Consider the following 21,944-nt stretch of genomic DNA (forward strand, 5'->3'; position numbering starts at 1 on the left):
CAACTATATGCCGGGCTCTGAGGTGGATTGCCAACCCAACCCAATGATCACCTTTCCAGTTCATCGGAGCATATACCACGTCGACATCCTTGAACCACCTAAGACTAGGTTCACGGTGTATGTGTATTCCATTGGCCATGTCGTATAGCCGGTCGCCCCATTTGAACCCAAGCTTATTTATACAATTCCTGAAGCTGACAGCACGCTTAGTAAGCTCATAAAGCAGGAAGGAGTCCAAAACAACGCATCGGTTTGCTATCATTTGTTGACCGTTCTTGTGACACATCAAGATTACGAGCATTTCTAAGACCTGAAATGATAATAGCATAGACAGTCAGTGTACGTACACTTCAGGCATATTTAAAAAATGTACATAAATGTACTATTTCAACTTACCATATTATCCACCCACTGTCCTTGTGCTATAAGCATGGAGAAAAACTCGTTGTCCACTTTGCGATACCCGAAAAGAGTGTGCTTCCTGTATATCCAATATTATAGTATGACTGGTTATTATAGAAAACCAATGTATCAATTAAGGGATAATTTTGATAATGCACGATACTTACACATTCGGACCGCGGAGGACATTGGTTAAGAGCTTTAATTTGGAAGCGTCAACCTTCTCCAAGGGGTTGTAAGGGACATTTTCAGCCGCTATAACCACCTCTGAATCTTCAGCTCGTCCAGGAACATCCTCCAGGAGGACTGTTGTTTCCTTAAAACCTTCCGGAAGGGCTTCATCCATCTCAAAAATTATTTGCTTCTTCACTTTTTTGGGTACAACCGGCGTAGGAATTTTAACTGCTATTGCTTCGAGTGAAGCATCGTTGTTTGGTTCATCCTGTAAAGAAGTATTATTGTAAACACCATGATTAAACAATTTCAAAATGTAATGATAATATTTACTGGGAAGATACTCACAATATTTTCTAGTGTACCAACTGTCGTGTCTGCTTCATCTAACCCTGGGTTTGAATCCTCTTGTTCTTCCACCCCGTCGACAATCCCCTGCTGCTCCAACACTCCCTTTTCAAATTAACGTGCAGAATTATTTAAATGTACGCATACAATCCTATGTACGTATGTTAATAACTGTGTATAATTTTAAACCAAACACGAGATTTTTACCTCCTTTACATTAGCTGCATCCACATCCATGGAGGCTTTCGTTGCCAACTCCTGTAACACCTGCATAATAGAAGATTATAAATTTAAACAAGCCTACACTATTTTATTTAAAAATATAGTTAGCTTACATTCTTAACTACTGCAAATGGTACATCTCCCGCATCAACCTGTGGCAGTAGTTATCAACTTCATCGGCTATATCCTCTATTTTGTGATGTCTGAAACAATCATTACTTATACGTACACGGGAAATAAGAATGACAAATGTACGTACACTTACACCGGGTTCCTCGGTGTGTTCAGCCTGAGAAGATGTATCTCTATCATTATCCTCACAAATTTCTGGTTGGTCCCCAACATTTGCTTCACTCTCAAGACCGGCACCATGTTCTTCTCCCTGAAAAAAATATACCATACACGTCTTAAGCTTTATGTGAGTACACATATGGAAAACTACATTTGACTATTAGCAGACCATATACCTGTCCAGATGTTGCAGGTAAACCTGATGGATTTTCTACCATCTCTGTGTCAGCAGTTGGTTTTTCATCGGTCCCTGGCTGTGTACCAACTACGACAAGCTCACCACCATCAATTGGTCCTTTATCCTAAAACATAGTATACCATACACTTCTTAAGCTATATGTACGTGGAGAACTGAAAATAATTGATACGTGTACACTTATGGAACACAATATGTGACTATTAGCACAAGACATACCTGTACAGAGGTTGAAGGTACAGGAGATGGAATTTCTTCCATCTCTGTGTCAGCACTAGCTTTTTCCTCGGTCCCTGACTGTGTACCAACAAGGACAGACTCACCACCATCACGTGCTCCTTCATCCTGAAACATAGTATACCATGCACTTCTAAAGCCTATGTGTACGTACACAACTGGAAATAATTGATAAAAATATTTCTACACGACATACCTGATGGGAAGGTGTAGGTCCACCAACTGAAATGTTAGCTACTTCAGTGTCAACCATATCTTCGTCTCTGTTCAAAAAATCTCCTCCATCATTTGCAGTAAAACCACCTTCATTGTTGGCTTCATCCTGTACCATAGCAGACAAGTTACAGTTATTAATCTTCATGTACGTACATTTAAAATACTATATATAAATGTACGTACATGCCATACCTGGTCATCTTCCTCAGAGTAAGAGTTACCATCAGAAAGCTGAGTAATCTCCGCAACTGACGTCATTATATTCTTCAGCCTTGAAGACTTTCTTGTTCCAGACTTGAAGACTTTCTTTGTAGACATCTTTTTAGATGCCTTCTTCACACTCATCGGTGCCTTAACCACCGATTTATTTGGGCCCTGTGAAGCATGGGAAGTTTTGGTTGGTTCTGTCTTTTTGCCCTTTGGATCTAAGGCAGCACGTATCTCCTTACGGACAAATTTCTTCAAGTCTTCTTGCATTTGTTTATTTTGTGCTTCCTGCCTCTTGAAACACCTCCTAAGTTCAACTACAAACTTCTCAAACTGGGGATCTTCAGAACAATCCTCAGCAGTGTCCTCATTTTCTTCTTCCACAACAGATTTCTGTTTTTTCAAAGCAGGTGCATTCGGGGCTGGTACATTTCTTTTCCTCTTCTTCACACCTACGATAGACCAGTTTAATCATTGTTTGGTCTTCAAGGGACAATAATCAGAAAGTATAAAAACAACATTTACACTCACGTATCTCTCCAAGTTGTGGTGGGCGCTCCTGCTTTGGAAATGCAGCATTACCTCCAACCCATTCTTCCTCCTTCCACTCATGACCAGCTAACAACAGTTGCTCAATGTAAGCAACTCTTGGATCCTCAACTTCATCATCCCATGATAGGGATGGAGGACAAATATTGTCCTCTGGTTTCACAAGATAGGTTACCTCAACCTACACCAATAAGTTTGTTAACCACTTAGAGAATGTACACTTACTTTTTAAATAATGTACGTACATAAAAAATTGTACATACCTCTTTAGCAGCCTCACGCTCCAAGATGCTGGATGTCCTGATTGCCCGCAGTGAGGCAAGATGATGGATAGACCTCTGAGTAAATGTCCTGTTAGCTTCATCATCAGGTACTAGCTTAGCAAGGGATGGGATTGTTTCGAACGCAAACAGCTGGAGTGCTAATGGGAATCCATGTAGTGCATAAGACCCATCCTTTACACACCTTATCAGTTTTTGAGCATCTGAAGGGGTTTGGAATTTTGCTATCCTCTCCAAATTACGGGTAAAAGACACCCTTCCCCAAGGGTATTTGCAGAAGAATTGCACGTTCTTCGTCATCTCAACAGTGAACTTAGAAGGCCTTATGGGGTTATTATGGCACCCTATCACACCATCTACCAAGATTATAAGAGATAAGGCCAGCTGCTTCCACCCATCCATGGTTTCCTCCTCCTTCAGCCAGACCACCAAATCATGCACTGTTGGATTCGGCTTCTCCCCAAACTTCTCCTCAAACAGAGTTTTCCAGACACTTTGACTCCCAGCTTTAACCTTTAGCACATCCGTCACGTCTTTCTTGTTGGGATATGTCCCACATTCTAGACCAGTTACCAGACTAAATTCTTTTAATCCGAATTTTATTGGATGACCGCCGAAGACCATCCACATCTCATTCACTTTACTCGTCACTAACTGATGACATATTAGTCCAAGAACAAGCTTACCTGAGAAGGAAGACTTGTTAGCAGGTATCCTAAAAAGGTCCCCAAATGGAGACTCGAGAAGAAACTTCATCTCCTTTTTTCCCTTAAGAACTTGCGCTATGTCAGAAAGGTACTCCGGTTTGGAGTACGCGTTCATCTTCGTCTTGACAGGGTACCGGTCTAGGGTAAAGAGTCTAGGTGGTAACTCTTCAACTATAAGATCTTCAGTCAGAGCCACGCTTGTACTGCCTGCAATTACAAGTGATATACAATTAAGTAAGGATGTATGAATTCGTGTACGTACACAGTAATTATCAACATTATATACTCAAAATCTGAATTTTGGCGGAAATTGAGATTTCCAATTCATCTTCTCAAATTTTCAAACTACAGATATAGCAAAATCCGGCAAATTCTATCCCTTTTATCAATCAAGCTTTAAGATTCCGATACACCCAAAGAAACTACAAACGAAATAATATATGAACTTACTCAATTCCTCCGGCGGCTTTGTCGGAGAGAGTTTCCTCCTCGGGGATACTCTGAGTACCCGCTTCTCCTTCTCCGGGCCTTCCCGCGTATGCTGCTTCCTTGGTACTTCGTCGTTTTGTTTATTCCCAGCCATCTCGAAGGTTTCTATCTCGCCGGAGGTTTCTCAGGTCGCCTTCGCCGGAAAAACTGGAACTTTCTCTTCGCCGGTTTATCGAGTTCAATGCAATGCCTCAAATCAAGTAGCCGACAATTCGAACGGAGATGTCGAAAACGAAGACGGATGAATGAATTCCGAACTGATTTCTACTTCTCTCTCGAATCTCTCCGTCTCTCTCTCCTTCTTCTTCTTCGTTTTCTTCGATAGTTTCTGCAACGAAATTTTTTTTTTTTCTATATTCAAAACTAACTAAACCGTGTGATGTAAAACAAAGGAAAGCAACTAAACCAAAATTAACTGTGTCGTTTGGTTTTCGTCGTTAGGGGTATTTTCGTCACAATTTGGCTTAACTGCCACCACGTGAAAATGAAATCTTACTTTGCCAAAAGCTGAGACCAAATCTTTTTTCAATGCTAAATATGAAAATTTCTTTTGATAAATTTACAATGAAGCCCAATAAATGTCCATCAACTTCAAATCCAGATCATATTAGTGTTACCATTATAATTACGACTCGCGTCTTTAGGGTTTTGAACATTGATTCAATCGCAATTTCAGTCTCCTTGACGAATCTTATAGTTTTGGTTTCTTTTGATTCTTTTCTTTTTTGAATCTTTGTGGACGCTTGTTACATCCTTGATCATGATTAACTGTTCATGGATTTTTGTTTGGCTCTTCGTTGTGTTGGTGCCATTCTCAAAACGGGCTTGGTTCAAGAACTTGGTTGCCTTACTTTACAAAACCTTCTCTAGAAAGGAGAAGAAGCTGACGTTTTTGTCGCTTCCTGATGAAATCATCTTGAACTGTTTAGCCCGCATATCGAGATCACACTACCCGAAACTCTCCCTAGTCTCCAAGACCTTTCGCTCCCTTCTCATGTCCCATAAGCTCAACGTGGAGCGATTTCACCTTAAAACCACTGAAACTTTTTTTCATGTCTGCTTAAAGCTTCCTGATAGACCTAGTCCCTCCATGTTCACCCTTTGGATAAAACCTGGTCAAATCCTAATGAACCAACTCGAGAAGAAGGAGAGGTCTACCGGAGATACTCGGTTGGTACAAATACCTTCGTCATATTATAATAAAGTACCACTTTATGTCATTACTGTTGGTTCCGAATTGTACGGACTCAGCCAACGCAATGATCCGTCCTCCAACATGTTGGTGCGTAATAAGGAGTTTTTGTTTTGCCGTAATTCTCCCAACATGATTGTAGCTCGAGCTAAAGCCCGTGCAGTCGTCTTCTATGGGAAAATATATGTGATGGGAGGTTGCGCGGCTAATGAATCCGCGAATTGGGGTGAGGTTTTTGACCCAAAGACTCAAATTTGGGAAGCTTTACCTGACCCTGGCCCGGAGCTCCGCTTTTCTTCAATTAGAGGAATAGAGGTGATCGAAGGAAAGCTTTACATTAGAAGCAACGAGGAAAAAGACTCTGTTTATGATCCAAAAGAAGGTAAATGGGATGTTGCAAAAAAATCACACCTGCAATGTATGATAGGTAATGTATGGTGTTATTGTGATAAACAAAGCTGCTGGTGGTATGACAAAAATAGTAAAGAATGGAGAGTGGTCAAAGGTTTAGTTATATTGAACAGGAATTTAGGTTGTGAAATGATTGAAATAGCTAACTATGGTGGTAAACTCTTAATCTTATGGGACAAGATTGGTCCTTCTCAAGAAAAAGATATTTGGTGTGCGGTGATTGCGCTTGAAAAACGTGATGGTATTGATGAAGTTTGGGGAAAAATTGAGTGGGCTAGTATTGTGCTTACGGTTCCGTGCTCATACGTTTTCTTGTATAGTCTACTAAACAGGTGGTGATTAAATCTAATCATGTTTTTGTTTGTCAAAGGCTCTTTTTTTTTCTTTTTCTTTATTCGTTTGTGTATTGTGACTTTTATACTTAAAAGTTAATATTAGTGGCATCATCAACGAGAAATACAACCAACTACAAAATATTGTTTTAGACGGACATGTAGTCTAGTGGTAAAAAGATTTTTACGTGAAGTAAATCAGCAAATCAGATGTTTCATAGCTTTCACACAAGACCGTAGAAGTTTCGGTTTAGATGGAGTTAAAAGATTATATTGGAAAGAGAGTCAAGAGACGATCCATGTTCAATGTTCAGACAAACCCAAAAGTCCTAAGTTTTTTAAGCACTGCCAAATAAAATGCTACAGTGCAGTTTTTAAACTGGCATTACTTGGAAACATGATCATAAATTTTTTCTAAAGCATAGCTCTTTTTTTTATATTTGGTTCTTAAATAGATTTCGTACCAATATACATCAATCTGATGTAACCTGGAGAAAATGTGATTCCTACGTGTAGAATAATATTACTGGAAATGTATATATATATCTCAGAGATAAAGAACTTAAACAGATTTTGAATTGTCAAAGTCACAGGAACTTTAATTTCTATGGATACAGATTTTGTGACATCATTCACATTTTGGATACAGATTAGGAAAGTTTCTCTTTTTTTTTTTTTTTTCGTTAAAATAACTTATATTAATTTGAAAGATCCGTATACAACTTGTTTATCATCCAAAAAGGAGGATTAAAACTTTCAGAATAAAAACTAGAATTATTGGACCCAAATTGGGCTAGACAATGAGCTACTTGATTACAAGATCGGTTTACATGAACAAAGAGAGGATCCTTAAACTTCGCCGCCCAGAACTTGATGTCTTCATAGATTCCACTAATAGATGCATCCGATAGGCCATCCGATTAGGAAAGTTTCTTAATCACCAATATTAGATTAGGAAAGTTTCTTAGATTAGAGCATGTTGAATGAGGAGTTCTCACATAGATTCTCACCAATAAAAAATTAAAAATAATTAAAAGTGGGGGCGAAAAACGAGAATCGATTCTCATCTGAAAACATTTGAGAACTCTGTGAAAGACTATTTTTACACTTGTCAGTATATAATTGTTTTTAAGTTTTTTATTATTTAAAATTAAAATAGATAATTAAATTAAATCATATGTATTAGAATAATATATTTGAGAGACTCTCTGCATTGCACATGCTCTTAATTTTTAGGTAGTAATTATAACAAAAAAAAATCATCTATATATATAACTTATTTTTATTGGTTGACAAATATAAATGTATTCTTATTAGAGACAGTGAGATGGTTTATGGTTTATTGAATAAAGGTGTATAGGTGATAAATATGTCTATTAAGCTTATGGTAAGTCACTACTCTCTCTACTCTACAACAAGAAAACATGTGGATTCCTATGGAAATTTATAAAATTTGTCAGAAGTTCATTACGACAGAAAAGGGTTCATAAAACATAACATAAGAAATCATTCTAACAAATCAATAATGTTAAAAGTTAGTACTAATCAGATATTTAACAAAAAATCCAAAAATATGACATTTCATGATAAAAATCTAAATAATTAAAATATATTTAATCCATAAAATATAACATATCACATTGCATTTATTAAAATATAATTAACTATATAAACTCCAAAAATATTTCATATCACAAAATATTACAACACATATTTAATTAATTAAATCTAACAACACCTAAAAATCTATATAATATTAATAATACATCCTAATAAATAACAGTCCCAATTTAATCTATCAATTCCAAAAATTCTCTTTATATTTTTGTTTCATAATCTAATTCCAAAATCCAAACTAATCTATTGCAAAAATTGATCCTAAATTTCACCTAAAGTTATATCTTTTCCATATATATATGGAACATTAGATCTACCTTTGAATCCCTGTGGACGTTTGTGTTAGAGGTTAATTGAGTTTGGTCGCTTGCTTTATTTAATTATGTTTGTTTGTTAAGTTTATACATTAAGAGGTGTGTCTTGTCTTAAGGGTAGTTATGTTAAGAGTTAGAAGTGAAGAGTCACAACCCTTGTTATTAGTGTTGTTTGGTCGTGTCTTTTGAATACTATAAGAACACGTTGTCTTTGTTTGTAACAAAAATTCAGATTCTCAATTAATAAAGTTTCAGTTTTCCCAACTCTGTTTCTGCCTCTCTCGTCAAGTCTCTCTGTTTATTTATCAAAGTCCTTTGATAATCCAACAGTTTGTTATATCCTTGATCATGATTAGCTCGTTGTGGATTTTTGTTTGGCTCTTCGTTGTGTTGGTGCCATTTTTGAAACGGGCTTATTTCAAGAACTCAGTGGCCTTACTTTACACAACGTTCTCTAGAAAGGAAGAGACGCTGACGTTTTTGTCGTTGCTCCCTGATGAAATCGTCTTGAACTGTTTAGCCCGCATATCGAGATCATACTATCCGAAACTCTCCCTAGTCTGCAAGACCTTCCGCACTCTCCTCATTTCTAATGAGCTCACTGTGGCGAGATTGCACCTTAAAACCCATAAAACCTTATTTCATGTCTGCTTACAGTTTTCCGATAAACCTTGTTCATCCTTGTTTGTCCTCTGGATAAAACCTGGTCAAACCCTAACCAACCAACTCGAGAAGAAGGAGAGATCTATCGGAGATACTCGGTTGGTACCAATACCTTCTTCCTATTGTTCTACGGTACCATTTTACACCATTTCAGTTGGTTCAGAAGTGTACGGACTCAAACAATATAATGATCCATCCTCCATGATGTGGGTCCGTAATAAGAAGAACTTGTTTTGGCGTAAAGCCCCCAACATGACTGTAGCTCGAGCGAAAGCCATTGCACGCGTCCACAATGGGAAAATATATGTAATGGGAGGTTGCAGGGCTGATGAATCCGCGAATTGGGGTGAGGTTTTCGACATAATGACTCAAACTTGGGAACCTTTACCTGACCCTGGCGCTGAGCTCCGCTTTTCTTCAATTAGAAAAATAGAAGTGTTCCAAGGAAAGCTTTACGTTAGAAGCAATGAGAAGAAAGACTCTGTTTATGATCCAAAAGAAGGTAAATGGGATGTTACAATAAAATCACACGTGCAATCGCTGATAGATAATGTATGGTATTGTTGTGATAAACGGAGCTGCTGGTGGTATGACACAAGTCATAGAGAATGGAGAGTGGTCAGAGGTTTAGATATGTTGATCAAGAATCTTGGTTGTGCAGGTATGATTGAAATAGCTAACTATGGTGGGAAACTCTTAATCTTATGGGACAAGTTTGTGCTTCATGGTACTTGTCAAGAGAAAGATATTTGGTGTGCCGTGATTGCGCTTGAAAGACGCGATGGTAGTGATGAAGTTTGGGGAAACATTGACTGGGCTAATATTGTGTTGACCGTTCCTAACGCATATGTTTTTGTGAATAGTCTAAAAAATAGGGTTTGATTAAATCTAATCATGTTTTTGTTTTGACCATTGCTAATGCCTTATTTATTCTGTATTCTTTAGTGTGTTTTTTTGGTTTAATTAGATTGTTGGCAACATCATTTAAAATAAGAAGTTTTAGATCAACATGTAGTCTAGTGGTAAAAAGATTGTTTATAGAGAGGCATTTGGAGGGATTTGTACATGAACTGATTTAGTAAGTCAGATGTTTCATAGCTTTCACATTCCGATTCGTCGCCATACTTTGGTCTGTTCCTTCCTTTAGTCACACAAGACAAATGCTATCGTGTCATATTTGAGAACGACTCCATGTTCAAACCAAGAAGTCCTAAATTCTTTAAATTAGCAAATAACAAATGCTATTGTGTCAATTTTTAAACAAGACTTGGAAAAAGCCATAAAATTTGTCAAACGCATAGTTTTTTTTTTTCGGGTTCTTAAAAAGATTTCGTAAACTTGGAGGTTTTTTTTTTTTTTTTTGGTAGAAAAACCATTTCTTTTTTCCTTTTCAGCAGCAGAAAACCCTAAATAAATAAATGAATATAAATATATAATAAATTTTCTAATGTGTCACCACTATAAATACGACCTTGTCGCCTCTCAATTTCTATTCCCACTACAATATTTTCTCGTTGACGATTTAGGGTTTTGAACCCTCAGATCGCAATTTCAGTCTTCTAGACGAATCTTCTCATTTGATCGTGTGATTCTTTTGCTCTTCTTCGTGGTTTGAGAATCCGATGGCTCGTCATGTCTAGGGTTTTTCTTGCTTAGAAAAATCAGACAAAATAGAGATCCGGTGTTGTTCTTTTGCCCTTTTTGTTAGAAAATGATTGCTACGAAGAGACATCTCGAAGACCGAATCGAAACTTATGAAGAACAGAGCAAAAGATTGAGACAAACAAGTTTCCGTGATCAGAACGTAACCATCCCTCAAGGTTGGTTAGATTGTCCTCGCTTTGGTCAAGATATTGGATTCATCATTCCTTCAAAAGTTCCTCTCAGTGAATCGTACAATGATTGTGTTCCTTCTGGCAAAAGATACAATTTCAAAGAGTGGTTCACTAGTGGAAGGACGAGGCTTGGTCTTGTGATTGATCTTACCAATACAACTCGTTACTATCATCCTAACACCGAGTTAAGACATAACGGTATCAAGTATGTTAAGATTCGTTGCAGTGGTCGTGATGCTGTGCCGGATAATGTGTCGGTAAACACATTTGTTTACGAGGTTAATCAGTTCGAGAATAACTTCTCACAGAAGTATGTTCTTGTGCATTGTACTCACGGACATAATCGTACAGGGTTTATGATTGTTCATTACCTTATGCGGTCTAGACCGATGATGAGTGTTACAGAAGCCTTGAAAATGTTTTCCGATGCTCGCCCGCCTGGGATCTATAAACCCGATTACATTGATGCTCTATACAGTTTTTATCATGAAGTTAAACCTGAGAGTGTTATATGTCCACCAACTCCTGAATGGAAGAGGTCTGAAGAAGTTAAAGTCGACGATGATGATGATGCTCTGTCTTACCCTGTAGTGCAAGGAAACAATCAGGAGGAGAATGTGAAGAAGTTGTCGAATGATGATATTTTGGGGGATGACATACCCTATGGTCAAGAGGTTTCTTACCAGCAATTAATTAATGATATGCTGAATATTTCTATGCAGTTCCCTGGCTCGCACCCTGTATCTTTAGGCAGGGAGGCATTGCAACTCTTGAGGCAGCGGTACTATTACGCGACATGGAAGGCAGATGGAACGCGGTATATGATGCTCTTGACTAGAGATGGGTGTTATCTGGTTAATAGAGAGTTTAGATTTAGAAGGGTACAAATGCGGTTCCCTTGTAAGTACGACCCGAGTGATTATAAAGTGCATCATTACACATTGCTTGATGGAGAGATGGTTATAGACACATTTGAGGTGGGAGGAAGGCGGTGTCAGGCGAGGAGGTACCTCGTGTATGATTTGGTAGCGATTAACGGGCAATCAGTGGCAGAGCGGCCTTTTAGTGAAAGATGGAATATTCTTGAGAGAGAGGTGATCAGACCGCGTAACGATGAGAAGAAGGTTATGAATCATTGGTATAGATACGAGATGGAGCCTTTTGGGGTACGGATCAAGCCTTTTTGTTTACTCTCTGCTGTGGAGAAGATTCCATCGCTTTCGCATGAAACAGACGGTCTAATATTTCAAGGGTGGGACGATCCTTATGTTTTCGGAACGGACCACGGTCTATTGAAATGGAAGTTTGTGGAAACACTTGATTTTCTGTTTGACATGGACAAGTATGGGCGTCAAATGCTCTTCTTGCAAGAACGTGGGAAGATGAAGCTTATGGAAGGCTATTCCGTTGAATTTAGAGGTGATGGTTGGGACAATAACCCGGCCAGTTACTGTGGAAAGATTGTAGAGTGTTCATGGGATAAGGAGAAGAAAGTATGGGTTAGTTTGCGGATCAGAGTTGATAAATCTAAACCGAATGGTATTGGAACCGGTCATAGCGTGATAAAGTGCATAAAGGATGACATCACGAAGGACGTTTTGCTGGAGGAGATCAAAAAGATTACCCGTCTTCCAATGTACGTTGATCGCATTCGAAGGGATACACAAGAAGCTGAACGCCGCAAGCATGGAAACCGTAAAGGGTAAGGAGTGATAAGAGCTAGAGAAACCATTTCGGCAGTTATCGTCATTAAGTCTGTTTCAGTTTGTGAATGCAGTAGTGAAATAACAAATAAATCATTCGATTTTGGTATGTAACAATAAGCAAATTTCTCTTCAGTTTTAAGGAAGTTATTTGAAAATTAGAGTTCGACTTTTTCGACTATCTGTTACTGCTAAGTCTGCTACTGGCTCATTATGTGACAATGAAGAAACAGCGTTTGCGTCTTGTGGGCCAGAACATCGTTTGTTTGCTTGCGATCAAATTTTCAAGCTTCTTAAGGCGGAAGAGATGAGCTGGAGTTTGTCCGGAGCTTTTTGCTTGTACTCTTTCTCTACTGCAGCTGCAGACAGAGAATGAAGCTCTGGAGCTGCCGTCGCGTCTTTGTCCTCTTTGTTCTTGCCTTCTGAGAGCTGTGCAATGGCAGATGCACACTGAAGGAGGAAAAACAGATTTTGGCGGTTATCTATCAGTTGCAAATAGAGAAGATCTATGAAAATTGCCATAGTAGAGGAGACTACTTACCAAGCAGATTCCGAGAAGAGCTCTAGTGTTTTTGCCGCCTGTTAAATCTATGGTTGCTGCATAGTATTTTCTTGCTGAGATAATGTTTTCTACTCCGCCGATTGTATAGAGAACCTGATTTTGAAATTGTACACAAACGAAAGAGCGTAAAGAAAAACAACTACTAAATTCAGATTTGATCAAATGCGGTCTGTTTGAGGAAGTTACACATACGTCAGCATATGCGAGGTGGTACAATGGAACAGTAGGCTGAGATAGTATGAGCTCTTCGTAGCAGAAAGCTGCTTGCTTATACCTGTAACCGAGACACACACCTTAAAACTCTGCAACATAATCTGAGGGAAGAAAGAGGATAGGAAAAGGTTTACATTTGCAAAGAAAGATAAAGCTCTGCAAGTTCTCTCCATGCATCATGATCAGCCATGAATCTACACACAAAGAAAAAACGATGAAGTGATCTAATCCGGTAGCTCTCTTTTATATGCGAAGTGGGATAAGTATAGCACTCACAATTCAAGATATTTGTTAAGAAGCTCAATGGCTATGGAAGGTTTGCCTAGTGCCTTGGATATAGCCACTCTTCGTTTGTGTATCGCCTGTATAAGACATTTACGTTGTACTTTCAAAACTGTAAACTTAGAAGCAAATGTTGGGTGGTTTCATCGCGGAAGACTTACTTGGTCGAGTGGATTATCCTCCAAAAGACTCGAATATGCTTCCTCAGCCTCTCCCCATAATCCCTTTGCTTCAAGAAGTAAAGCCTCAAGCCTCCCTGAAATTACCATATGAGGTTTAGACTGAAATCAACTTAAACTACAATCGAAAGAATCTCCATTTCAAAACAACCAGAAAACTTACGACTAGACCAACAATGGCCAAACAGTTCAATATTAGTCAGCATAAAAAACATGTGAGTTAGCTAAATTAACACACCTGACTTAACTAGAATACTTCAGCGACTTAGTTACCAATATAAGTTACCAATGATATTTTACAATTTAGCATTGCTGGATTTACTTACCAACCCTTTTGCTCCCAGGAAATTTCTGCTGCAAAGCCTTAATGCAATTCTACAAAAATTCATAGGTGAAGTCATCGTGAGATATCAACATCATCAATTTCTCACAAGCTGAAGGAAGCGCGTGTGATAAGAAGAACTCGATGGAAAAATAGGAATGTGTACTAGTCAATCTTTCATTTTTCGGAAACAATTAATTCCTATCACAATACCATCCATGCTATCGAATAGAAATTTACATGACATTAAAATGATCCACTATAAAAGTTGCTTCACACGGTATCAGCGGAAAGAAAATATACACACCTGTGCAACACCGAGACATTGACAGTCCATAGCTGCAATTGCCACTTGCTCATTTAGGGTCCATTCTACACACAAAAAAGATACATTCATAAACATAACAAGAGTAAAATTTACAATTGCAGATTAACACAAATCTATAGCTAAATAATGTTTTCAATTAGCAAAAGTCACTAAATCATGTTTTCAATTAGCAAACGTCAAGACCCATTCCATAGAGAAAAAAATAGACAAAAAGATTGCTAATCATTCAATTTTGACAAAAGATTAATACAGACTATAGCACAGAAATTATCATTATTGAATTGCTTTATAGATCCACAATAAAGCAACAAGTCTATAACATTTAACTACTAAGCTCCCATTAACAAATGATTAAGGTGAATTAGAGTACTAGAGACCAGTGATTATCCTAACTTAATTCAGACATTGATCAATTACATAACTTCCTTAAGAACACATGTTCAATGTCACCGGTCGGATCAACGAACAATTAAACCAAAGATGAATCTGAGATTCGAATTTCGAACTAACCATCTGGACCAAGAGCAGATCTTTTTCTCGGATCATTCAAAATCGAGGAAGCGTGTTTTAACACTTTCTCCGACCGGCGAATTTTGAGATTACGAACGAGACAAAGATACTCCCAAGCTCCACCTCCGCCATTGTCGACTTGAATCTCGAGCTGGTTCAATTGCGTCTCCTCTGTTTTCGTCACCATCTCTTCTGATTTTGCTTCTACTTACTACGACTTACGAGCAATGTGGATCTGGAGAAAACGTCTGCAAAGTCCCTTTTTGTCAAAACAAAACCTCATATCTCCCCGTAAAAAACAGAATTTCTTTTTCAATTTTTTTATTACATTGTTACCCCAGCTAAAACACAAAAATAATAGAGAAAACCTAGATTTAACCCAGTTTCTTTTCCCCACCCATAACTATTCGGATCTAACCTGAAATTGATTTCTCTTTCTCTACTTTGAAATCGTTCTCTTCGACTTTTCCTCATGAACGTTTATCAGCTTCAATTCTCTGAAATTCAAAAGAGAAGTTACGATTTCTCCATCTTTAATTGGTAAAACTATGTAGAATTCAAGATTTTGACTGTGAAAAATTGTTGATTTCTCTTGATAATGGTTAAGACAAGGTGGTCAAAAAAGAGGAAGAGAGGAGAAGAGGGTTCGGGAAACCCTAATGTTGAGGAGAAAGATGGATAAAGTTTGCGGAACCCTCCAGATTCGAACAATGTTGACGAGGAGGTAGAAATAGAAAAAGATAGAGATAAATAGTTATCTCCAGTTGCTGAGAATAATGAAGAAGAAGGGAATGAAGACGATGAAGAAGAAGGGAATGAAGTAGAAGAGAAAGAAGATGAAGAGAGTGAAGACGAAGAGAATGAAGATGAAGGAGAGAGTAGCCGAACCTTGCGTGATTCCATTGAAGAGAGATCTGAAGAGATATCAAACGAAAATCGCGTGGAGATGGTAAGTAGTTGGGTTCGAAATGTGAATTTTGGATTTTAAGTAATAATGGTTGAATAATACATTTGTGATTTCTGAGTAATACTGGTAGAATTGAGAAATAATATTTTGACATCTGGGTAACATTAGTAGAACTAGAGAATACTATTGTGATGCCTAGGTAAAACTCATAATACTACGGTATAACAAACATTTAGTAATACTGAGTAATACTATTGTATAATTGTGTTCAATTGCATGAGTCTGCTGACCCACTAGCTGGTCTTTCAGACCCACCAGCTGGTCCTTAGGATCCACTTGCCAAGGATGATAATGGTGGTTTATGTGCGATAGGCAAGGAAGAACCAACTCGGAAAGAAGTCCAACCCAATTAGATTTGGCTTCTTGTGTTTGGTATGGATATTGTAAGTTTATGCATACTTTCTAGGGGTCGATTAGGTTTTTAAATGGATAGCAAATGGATTTTAGCAACTAAATCATAGTGAATTATAGTTTTGAACCCGAAACCATTCAAGTTGAGTTCTTCTCGCGATAGTAGAACTGGTCAAACTGGGTAGAAATGAATCTGAAACTATTGAAACATATATATATATATATATATATATATATATAGTATGACTAGTTACACTAGTATGACCCAAATATATGTAGTATGACTAGTTACACTAGTATTACCCAGATTCATGTAGTATGACTAGTTAAACTAGTATTACCCAGATATATGTAGTATGACTAGTTACACTAGTATTACTACAAATGTAGTAGAACTAGTAAAACCAGTATTACTGACAGAGTTTTTGTACTGTTTTGGCAGGATACAATGAGGGAGAACGTGTTCATATATTTCAAATGCCAAGGTCGCATGTATAGCTTGATGATGAAGACATCATGGGAGAAGATAACTCTCTCCATGTTAGAAGCTTACTCAAAATCGAATGTTCGAAATGACTGGAGAAGATGCTACGTCCGTAGAGCCATTTGGGAGAAAATTTCGACTTTTTAATTTATTCCACATGGTCTTCTACTTCTTATCTAGCATTGTTATTGGGCACACACAGATTGGAGAAGATGCTACGTCCATGGAGTCATATTTTCTGAGAGCATTGTATGATATGAACTATTTTGGGTTGTAATGTTTCTAATCTGTGTTCATTGTTTACATCCCACATGAAATTGATAGTATCATGGTAGCTGGAGGTGAAGAAGAATATACCTTCTTTATTATATCTTTGTCTTATAGTTGTTGTTTAGATTTGTATAATTGGTAATACTAGGTAAAACTATGTTGGTTTTGTTTTTTATTTTATTTATACTACTGGTATTACTAGGTAAAACTATGTGCACCGTCAAATTTACACATGTGCGAGTCAAATTTACACATGTGCGCCGTCAAATTTGGGGGAAAACCTAAAAAAATGGGATCAAATTCTCAGGGGCTCTCCAGTCTAATCGGATCATCAATTATCCGAACTCACACTTAAGACAACTAATAGAACTTGGTATAACTATATTGTTTTTGTAACTTAGAAATTTGGCATAACTACGTCAGTTTGTTAAACTTAGTACAACTTGGTTAATATAGTTATTTGAAATTTTTGTATAACTAGGTACAACTTGGTACGTAGTTGTTCTACCCAGATTTTGTTCTCTCTCATCCTTTTTCTCTTTCTATAGTAGAGAATAAAAAAATTGAAAATTTTCAAAATTTTAAAACCGTAAAAAACGTGGGTCAAACTGCTCTCGGTCAAACTACGCCGTCATAAATTGCAAGTGGGCGCCGCAAAGCAAGTACATCTGCCAGGTGGCACTGCAAAAATGAACATAGTTATTCCTAGTTTTCAAGTTGTACTCGCATATACACAGTTGTACTTTTTGAGATGTTTTGAATAATTAGTTATACTTGGATTGAAACTAAATTTTTTTAGTTATACCCATGATTTTAGTTATTTGAGGTACATTTCTTATGTTTTCATGCAAAAATATCTGTCAAAACGTTATTTTTGTGTGTTTTGCAATGCAATGGGGATAACAATAACAAAGTCATCTTAAAAGTATAAGGTCTTTCTTATACAAAAATAAGTTTAATGGAAACTATCTTATAAATTTTGTTAAACTAATGTTATTTAAGAAGATTTGTTAAATTATTGGTTAAATTTCTAAAGTGCATATGAAGATTTTATAAATGGTCTAACTAATTTATTAAACAATTTGTACAAAAATGAGTTTAATGGAAACTATCCTATAAATTTTGTTTAACTAATGTTATTTAAGAAGATTTATTAAACATTGGTTAAATTTCTAAAGTGCATATGAAGATTTTATAATTTATCTAACTAATTTATTAAATTACATATAAAGATTTGTTAAATTGGTCGTAGTTGTACCATTAAGAAACCAAGTTTTACCAAGTTATACAAATATAGAGTATCAAACATTAAATACAGACACAAATACACAAATACGGACTGATATGGAATGTTATGATTGGTCGGAACAGTCAATTTTCATTGTTCAAAATAATAGCTTCTTATTGGTCAAATTATTTTTGTTATTTATTATTAAATTTGATTTTAGAAGGGTAAAATGGAGTTTTTGTATTTCATTAAGAGTAGGAGAGTATGTGAGATTTTTGGAGAGTAAATAGATTGATAAGTGAGGAGTAAGGAGCTCCTCAGATTTGGACCCAAAAAAATGGGAGAATTTCAATTTTAGGACACGTGGGCCCCATCTTATCCACGTGTGCGCCGTTTTTTTCCACCAGTGCGCAGCTTTTTTTAAATATAGTTGTACCCTAGTTATTGGTTGTACAAAAAGTGAACTTAAAAGTATAAGGATTATGTTGTATGGAGTCTATTAAAACAATCCGATATGATATAATTTTTTTTTCTCGCTTAATTTATTTATATCATTTATAAGAGTTCATTATTACTTAATAGTCAGTGTAATATTTAATGTTGGAAAAAATAAATTTGAAATTCAAATTCCTTCATAAGTTATACCAGTTTTACTAGTATTACCAAATCTCGTCTATTAAAACAATCCGATATGATATAATTTTTTTTTCTCGCTTAATTTATTTATATCATTTATAAGAGTTCATTATTACTTAATAGTCAGTGTAATATTTAATGTTGGAAAAAATAAATTTGAAATTCAAATTCCTTCATAAGTTATACCAGTTTTACTAGTATTACCAAATCTCGTTATTAGTACTATTTTTTATACTAGTTTTACCCATTTGCCATAGAAAAAAAACATAGTATTACATCATAAAAAACTAGTGTTACATAGTTGTCTAAGTCGAAATTGTTTTACAAATCATAAAGTGCAGATAAAATCAAATATTATGATTGCCAAATAACAACCACAAACAAAACAAAACATAATCTCTACTCTCCACAGTTGCTCGGACAATTCTGGTGGAGTGATGACCTCCACATACAAAACATATCTACGGACTACGGTTATTTTCACCTAAAACTAAATAGACACCAACATCCTCATCATCACAAATGTAAATCTCTTCCTCTGGTCCCAACACCACTGCATTGTACCTCATTTGCAATTTAACCTTACTTTTATCTAACACTAGCTTCGTGCATATCCTACCTTCTAACATGGAGAGAGTTATCTTCTCCCCTGATGTCTTCATCATCAAGCTATACATGCGACTTTCGCATTTAAAATATATGATCACGTTCTCCCTCATTGTATCCTGCCAAAACAATACAAAAACTCTGCGAGTTATACTAGTTGTACTACAATTCTGGGTAATACTAGTAAAACTAGTAATACTACATATATTTGGATAATACTAGTGTAACTAGTAATACAACATATATCTGGGTAATACTAGTGTAACTAGTAATACTACATGTATATTGGTAATACTAGTGTAACTAGTCATACTACATACATCTGGGTAATACTAAGTGTAACTAGTAATACTACATATATATTTTTCAATAGATTCAGGTTCAGTTCTACCAAGTTCTACCAGTTGTACTTTCGCGTCAAGAACTCAAATCGAATGGTTTCGGGTTCTAAACTACAATTCACTATGATTCAGTTGCTGCAATCCATTTCTTACCCATTTACAGACATATTCGACCCAGAAACTATGCATAAACTTCCAATGTGCATACCAAACAATTAGCTAAATCCAATTGGATTCAATCTCCTTAATTGTAAATGGTTTTGATTCAATTTCAAGCTCAAAGGAGCTCGAGAAACATACATGTCCTTTCTATCTCGACCCAGCTCGCCGGAGGAGAGGATACGGCAACAATGGCGACTGCAAATCGAATCTGTGGCAACAATGGCGGAAGAGGAGCACGACGAGAGCGAGAGCTCGTTTTTTTTTTTTTTTTTTCCAATTTTCGTTTTTTTTTAAATTTTAGTAATTAATTAATTATTCTGAAAATGAAGGAAGGGTATAATGGGCAACACACATTTCATTAATAGAGAAGGGGATATGTAGACAAATAAAGGATATAAGAGGTTAGTTGCTTTCAAAAAGGGACTTGAGAAACATTTTCTCTGGATCTGTTGATGGAACGACGACGAAGAAAACAAACATCGGACTGGTTCGGTTTATTACTGTACCGATCTGGATTGATCCCAATAACCAACCGACTCAATTAAGCAAAACGTTGCGTTTGTTTGTTTTTTTTTTTTTCCATATTTTCAGAAGAGAAGTCACAAGTGATAATATTATCAACCCCGTATGCAATGATAAACATCCACGTTTCTTTTTTTTGACCAAAATTTCTTTTAGCAACCGAAGTCTGATTTTTATATTTGTTGTAAAGAATAAATCTTTGTATCAATGTGAAATTGAAACAAGGAACATATAAAAATCAATTTTTTGTACGACTGTTAGGGTAAGAATATGTATTTTATAATATAAATCTTATATAGCTTTACGTTTTAGTTTTAGTTATGGAATTTAGTATAATTACGTAAATAATGTTTAAAATGTTGGCGAATTAGTAATTAGATTGATTTTTTTTTTCGTCAAAGCAAATTGTATTAACTTGAAATATCATCATACAAAATGTTCACCAACCAAGGAGGGTGATCATTGTTAGCAGAACTACACCCAAATTGGGCAAGATTATGAGCAACTTGGTTACAACCACGGTTTACATGAAAAAAAAAAATCTCTTTGAATTTAGATGCCCAAAACTTGGACGTCTCGATAAAAGCCTGCAATCGATGTATCGGTTAGACCACCATTGACATTGTCGATCAATATCTTGCAGTCACCCTCAAAGAAGACTTTGGTGAACCCAGATTGTTAACACAGACAAATAATATAAAAAAAATGAACTTAATTTTATTGCATTTGTTATCAAGAATTTGAAAAGCAAAAAATGATAGAAAATGCATCTTTTAAAATGTAGTGAAGAGAGAAAGATAATGCTCAAATTGCCAATTACTAGGAGGATCAATTCTCATAAGTTAATGCAACAACATCGTGGTGCTGGTCCTTCTCCTTCAATAAAAGCACATTCTCCTCCTGCCATGTACTTCCTATCTAAACATTGATATTCACACCAATGAGATACGGCATACCTCGGACATGGACCAATGCAACGAGCATATATCGATTGGTCGCCCGCTGCTCATAAACAACCCAAGTTAATATATAATACATTTTATCATAAAAAGAGATGTGTACAAACATACATACATATAAATAGTTACTACCACAACTTAAGATGATCAAAGATAATTGAACATTAACAACTTACCCGGAAATGCCAAAACATTGTTGTTATAAAACGAAATTGAAAACATTACTACAAGAAAAAAAGTCATGATGCTCTTTATGATATCCATTATATTCCACTATCAATTCTATTGAGAAAATATGTTTTTGATAAATTTCTAGATCTTTACCAAGAACTTTATTTATATGATTTTTTATCTTGAAAAATCTCAATTTTCGGACTTTATTTTTATATTTTACTGTAAATTGTCTTTCATAGTTGTTAATTAGTATGAATAAATTTAAAATGATTTGACTAAAATATCAAAATGGTTAATTTGACTAAAAACAACTTTTATAGTACCAAATGTTATATAATAAAATAAGGTTACCATAAAACTCAAGCTCTAAGAAGTCGACACGTGACATCCAGAATTTTATATGTGTCATTCTCTTTAAATTCTAATAAATCCAATTAATTATTTAATTAATGTATAAATCAA

At 36.1% G+C, this 21,944-nt stretch overlaps 5 protein-coding genes and 2 long non-coding RNA genes across 7 annotated transcripts; 4 read left to right on the top strand and 3 right to left on the bottom strand.

The window, feature by feature from the left end:
* Positions 1-1,716: 1,716 nt before the first annotated feature.
* On the bottom strand, positions 1,717-2,124 carry LOC110227254. Its single transcript, XR_002331032.1, has 3 exons — positions 2,067-2,124; positions 1,853-1,978; positions 1,717-1,739 (listed from the first exon to the last, which is right to left on the bottom strand). It is a non-coding gene; the product is annotated as an uncharacterized LOC110227254 (long non-coding RNA).
* A 2,787-nt stretch (positions 2,125-4,911) lies between these two features.
* Positions 4,912-6,308, top strand: LOC9308377 (putative F-box/kelch-repeat protein At5g28180). Its single transcript, XM_021023515.1, has one exon. The coding sequence runs from the start codon at positions 5,080-5,082 to the stop codon at positions 6,259-6,261; it is 1,182 nt and encodes a 393-aa protein (XP_020879174.1). The 5' UTR covers positions 4,912-5,079; the 3' UTR covers positions 6,262-6,308.
* Positions 6,309-8,216: 1,908 nt separating this feature from the next.
* LOC9308378 (putative F-box/kelch-repeat protein At5g28180) lies at positions 8,217-10,120 on the top strand. Its single transcript, XM_021023350.1, has one exon. The coding sequence runs from the start codon at positions 8,534-8,536 to the stop codon at positions 9,728-9,730; it is 1,197 nt and encodes a 398-aa protein (XP_020879009.1). The 5' UTR covers positions 8,217-8,533; the 3' UTR covers positions 9,731-10,120.
* A 161-nt stretch (positions 10,121-10,281) lies between these two features.
* On the top strand, positions 10,282-12,475 carry LOC9308379 (mRNA-capping enzyme). Its single transcript, XM_002872264.2, has one exon. It carries the CDS (start codon positions 10,560-10,562, stop codon positions 12,387-12,389), a length of 1,830 nt encoding a protein of 609 aa, XP_002872310.1. The 5' UTR covers positions 10,282-10,559; the 3' UTR covers positions 12,390-12,475.
* Positions 12,404-20,339, bottom strand: LOC9308380 (ER membrane protein complex subunit 2). The gene is made up of 10 exons (XM_021023146.1): positions 20,274-20,339; positions 14,783-15,017; positions 14,252-14,316; positions 13,949-13,997; positions 13,605-13,699; positions 13,438-13,523; positions 13,296-13,355; positions 13,141-13,222; positions 12,928-13,041; positions 12,404-12,836 (listed from the first exon to the last, which is right to left on the bottom strand). The coding sequence occupies exons 2-10, from the start codon at positions 14,967-14,969 to the stop codon at positions 12,663-12,665; spliced, it is 912 nt and encodes a 303-aa protein (XP_020878805.1). The 5' UTR covers positions 14,970-15,017; positions 20,274-20,339; the 3' UTR covers positions 12,404-12,662.
* Positions 15,907-16,951, top strand: LOC110227736. The gene is made up of 2 exons (XR_002331428.1): positions 15,907-16,121; positions 16,543-16,951. It is a non-coding gene; the product is annotated as an uncharacterized LOC110227736 (long non-coding RNA).
* A 787-nt stretch (positions 20,340-21,126) lies between the features above and the next one.
* LOC9310487 (putative defensin-like protein 101) lies at positions 21,127-21,572 on the bottom strand. The gene is made up of 2 exons (XM_002874374.2): positions 21,485-21,572; positions 21,127-21,351 (listed from the first exon to the last, which is right to left on the bottom strand). Exons 1-2 carry the CDS (start codon positions 21,570-21,572, stop codon positions 21,185-21,187), a joined length of 255 nt encoding a protein of 84 aa, XP_002874420.1. The 3' UTR covers positions 21,127-21,184.
* Between the last annotated feature and the right edge of the window lie 372 nt (positions 21,573-21,944).

Source organism: Arabidopsis lyrata (assembly GCF_000004255.2).
Source record: "Arabidopsis lyrata subsp. lyrata unplaced genomic scaffold ARALYscaffold_6, whole genome shotgun sequence".
NCBI classification, from domain to species: Eukaryota; Viridiplantae; Streptophyta; class Magnoliopsida; order Brassicales; family Brassicaceae; genus Arabidopsis; species Arabidopsis lyrata.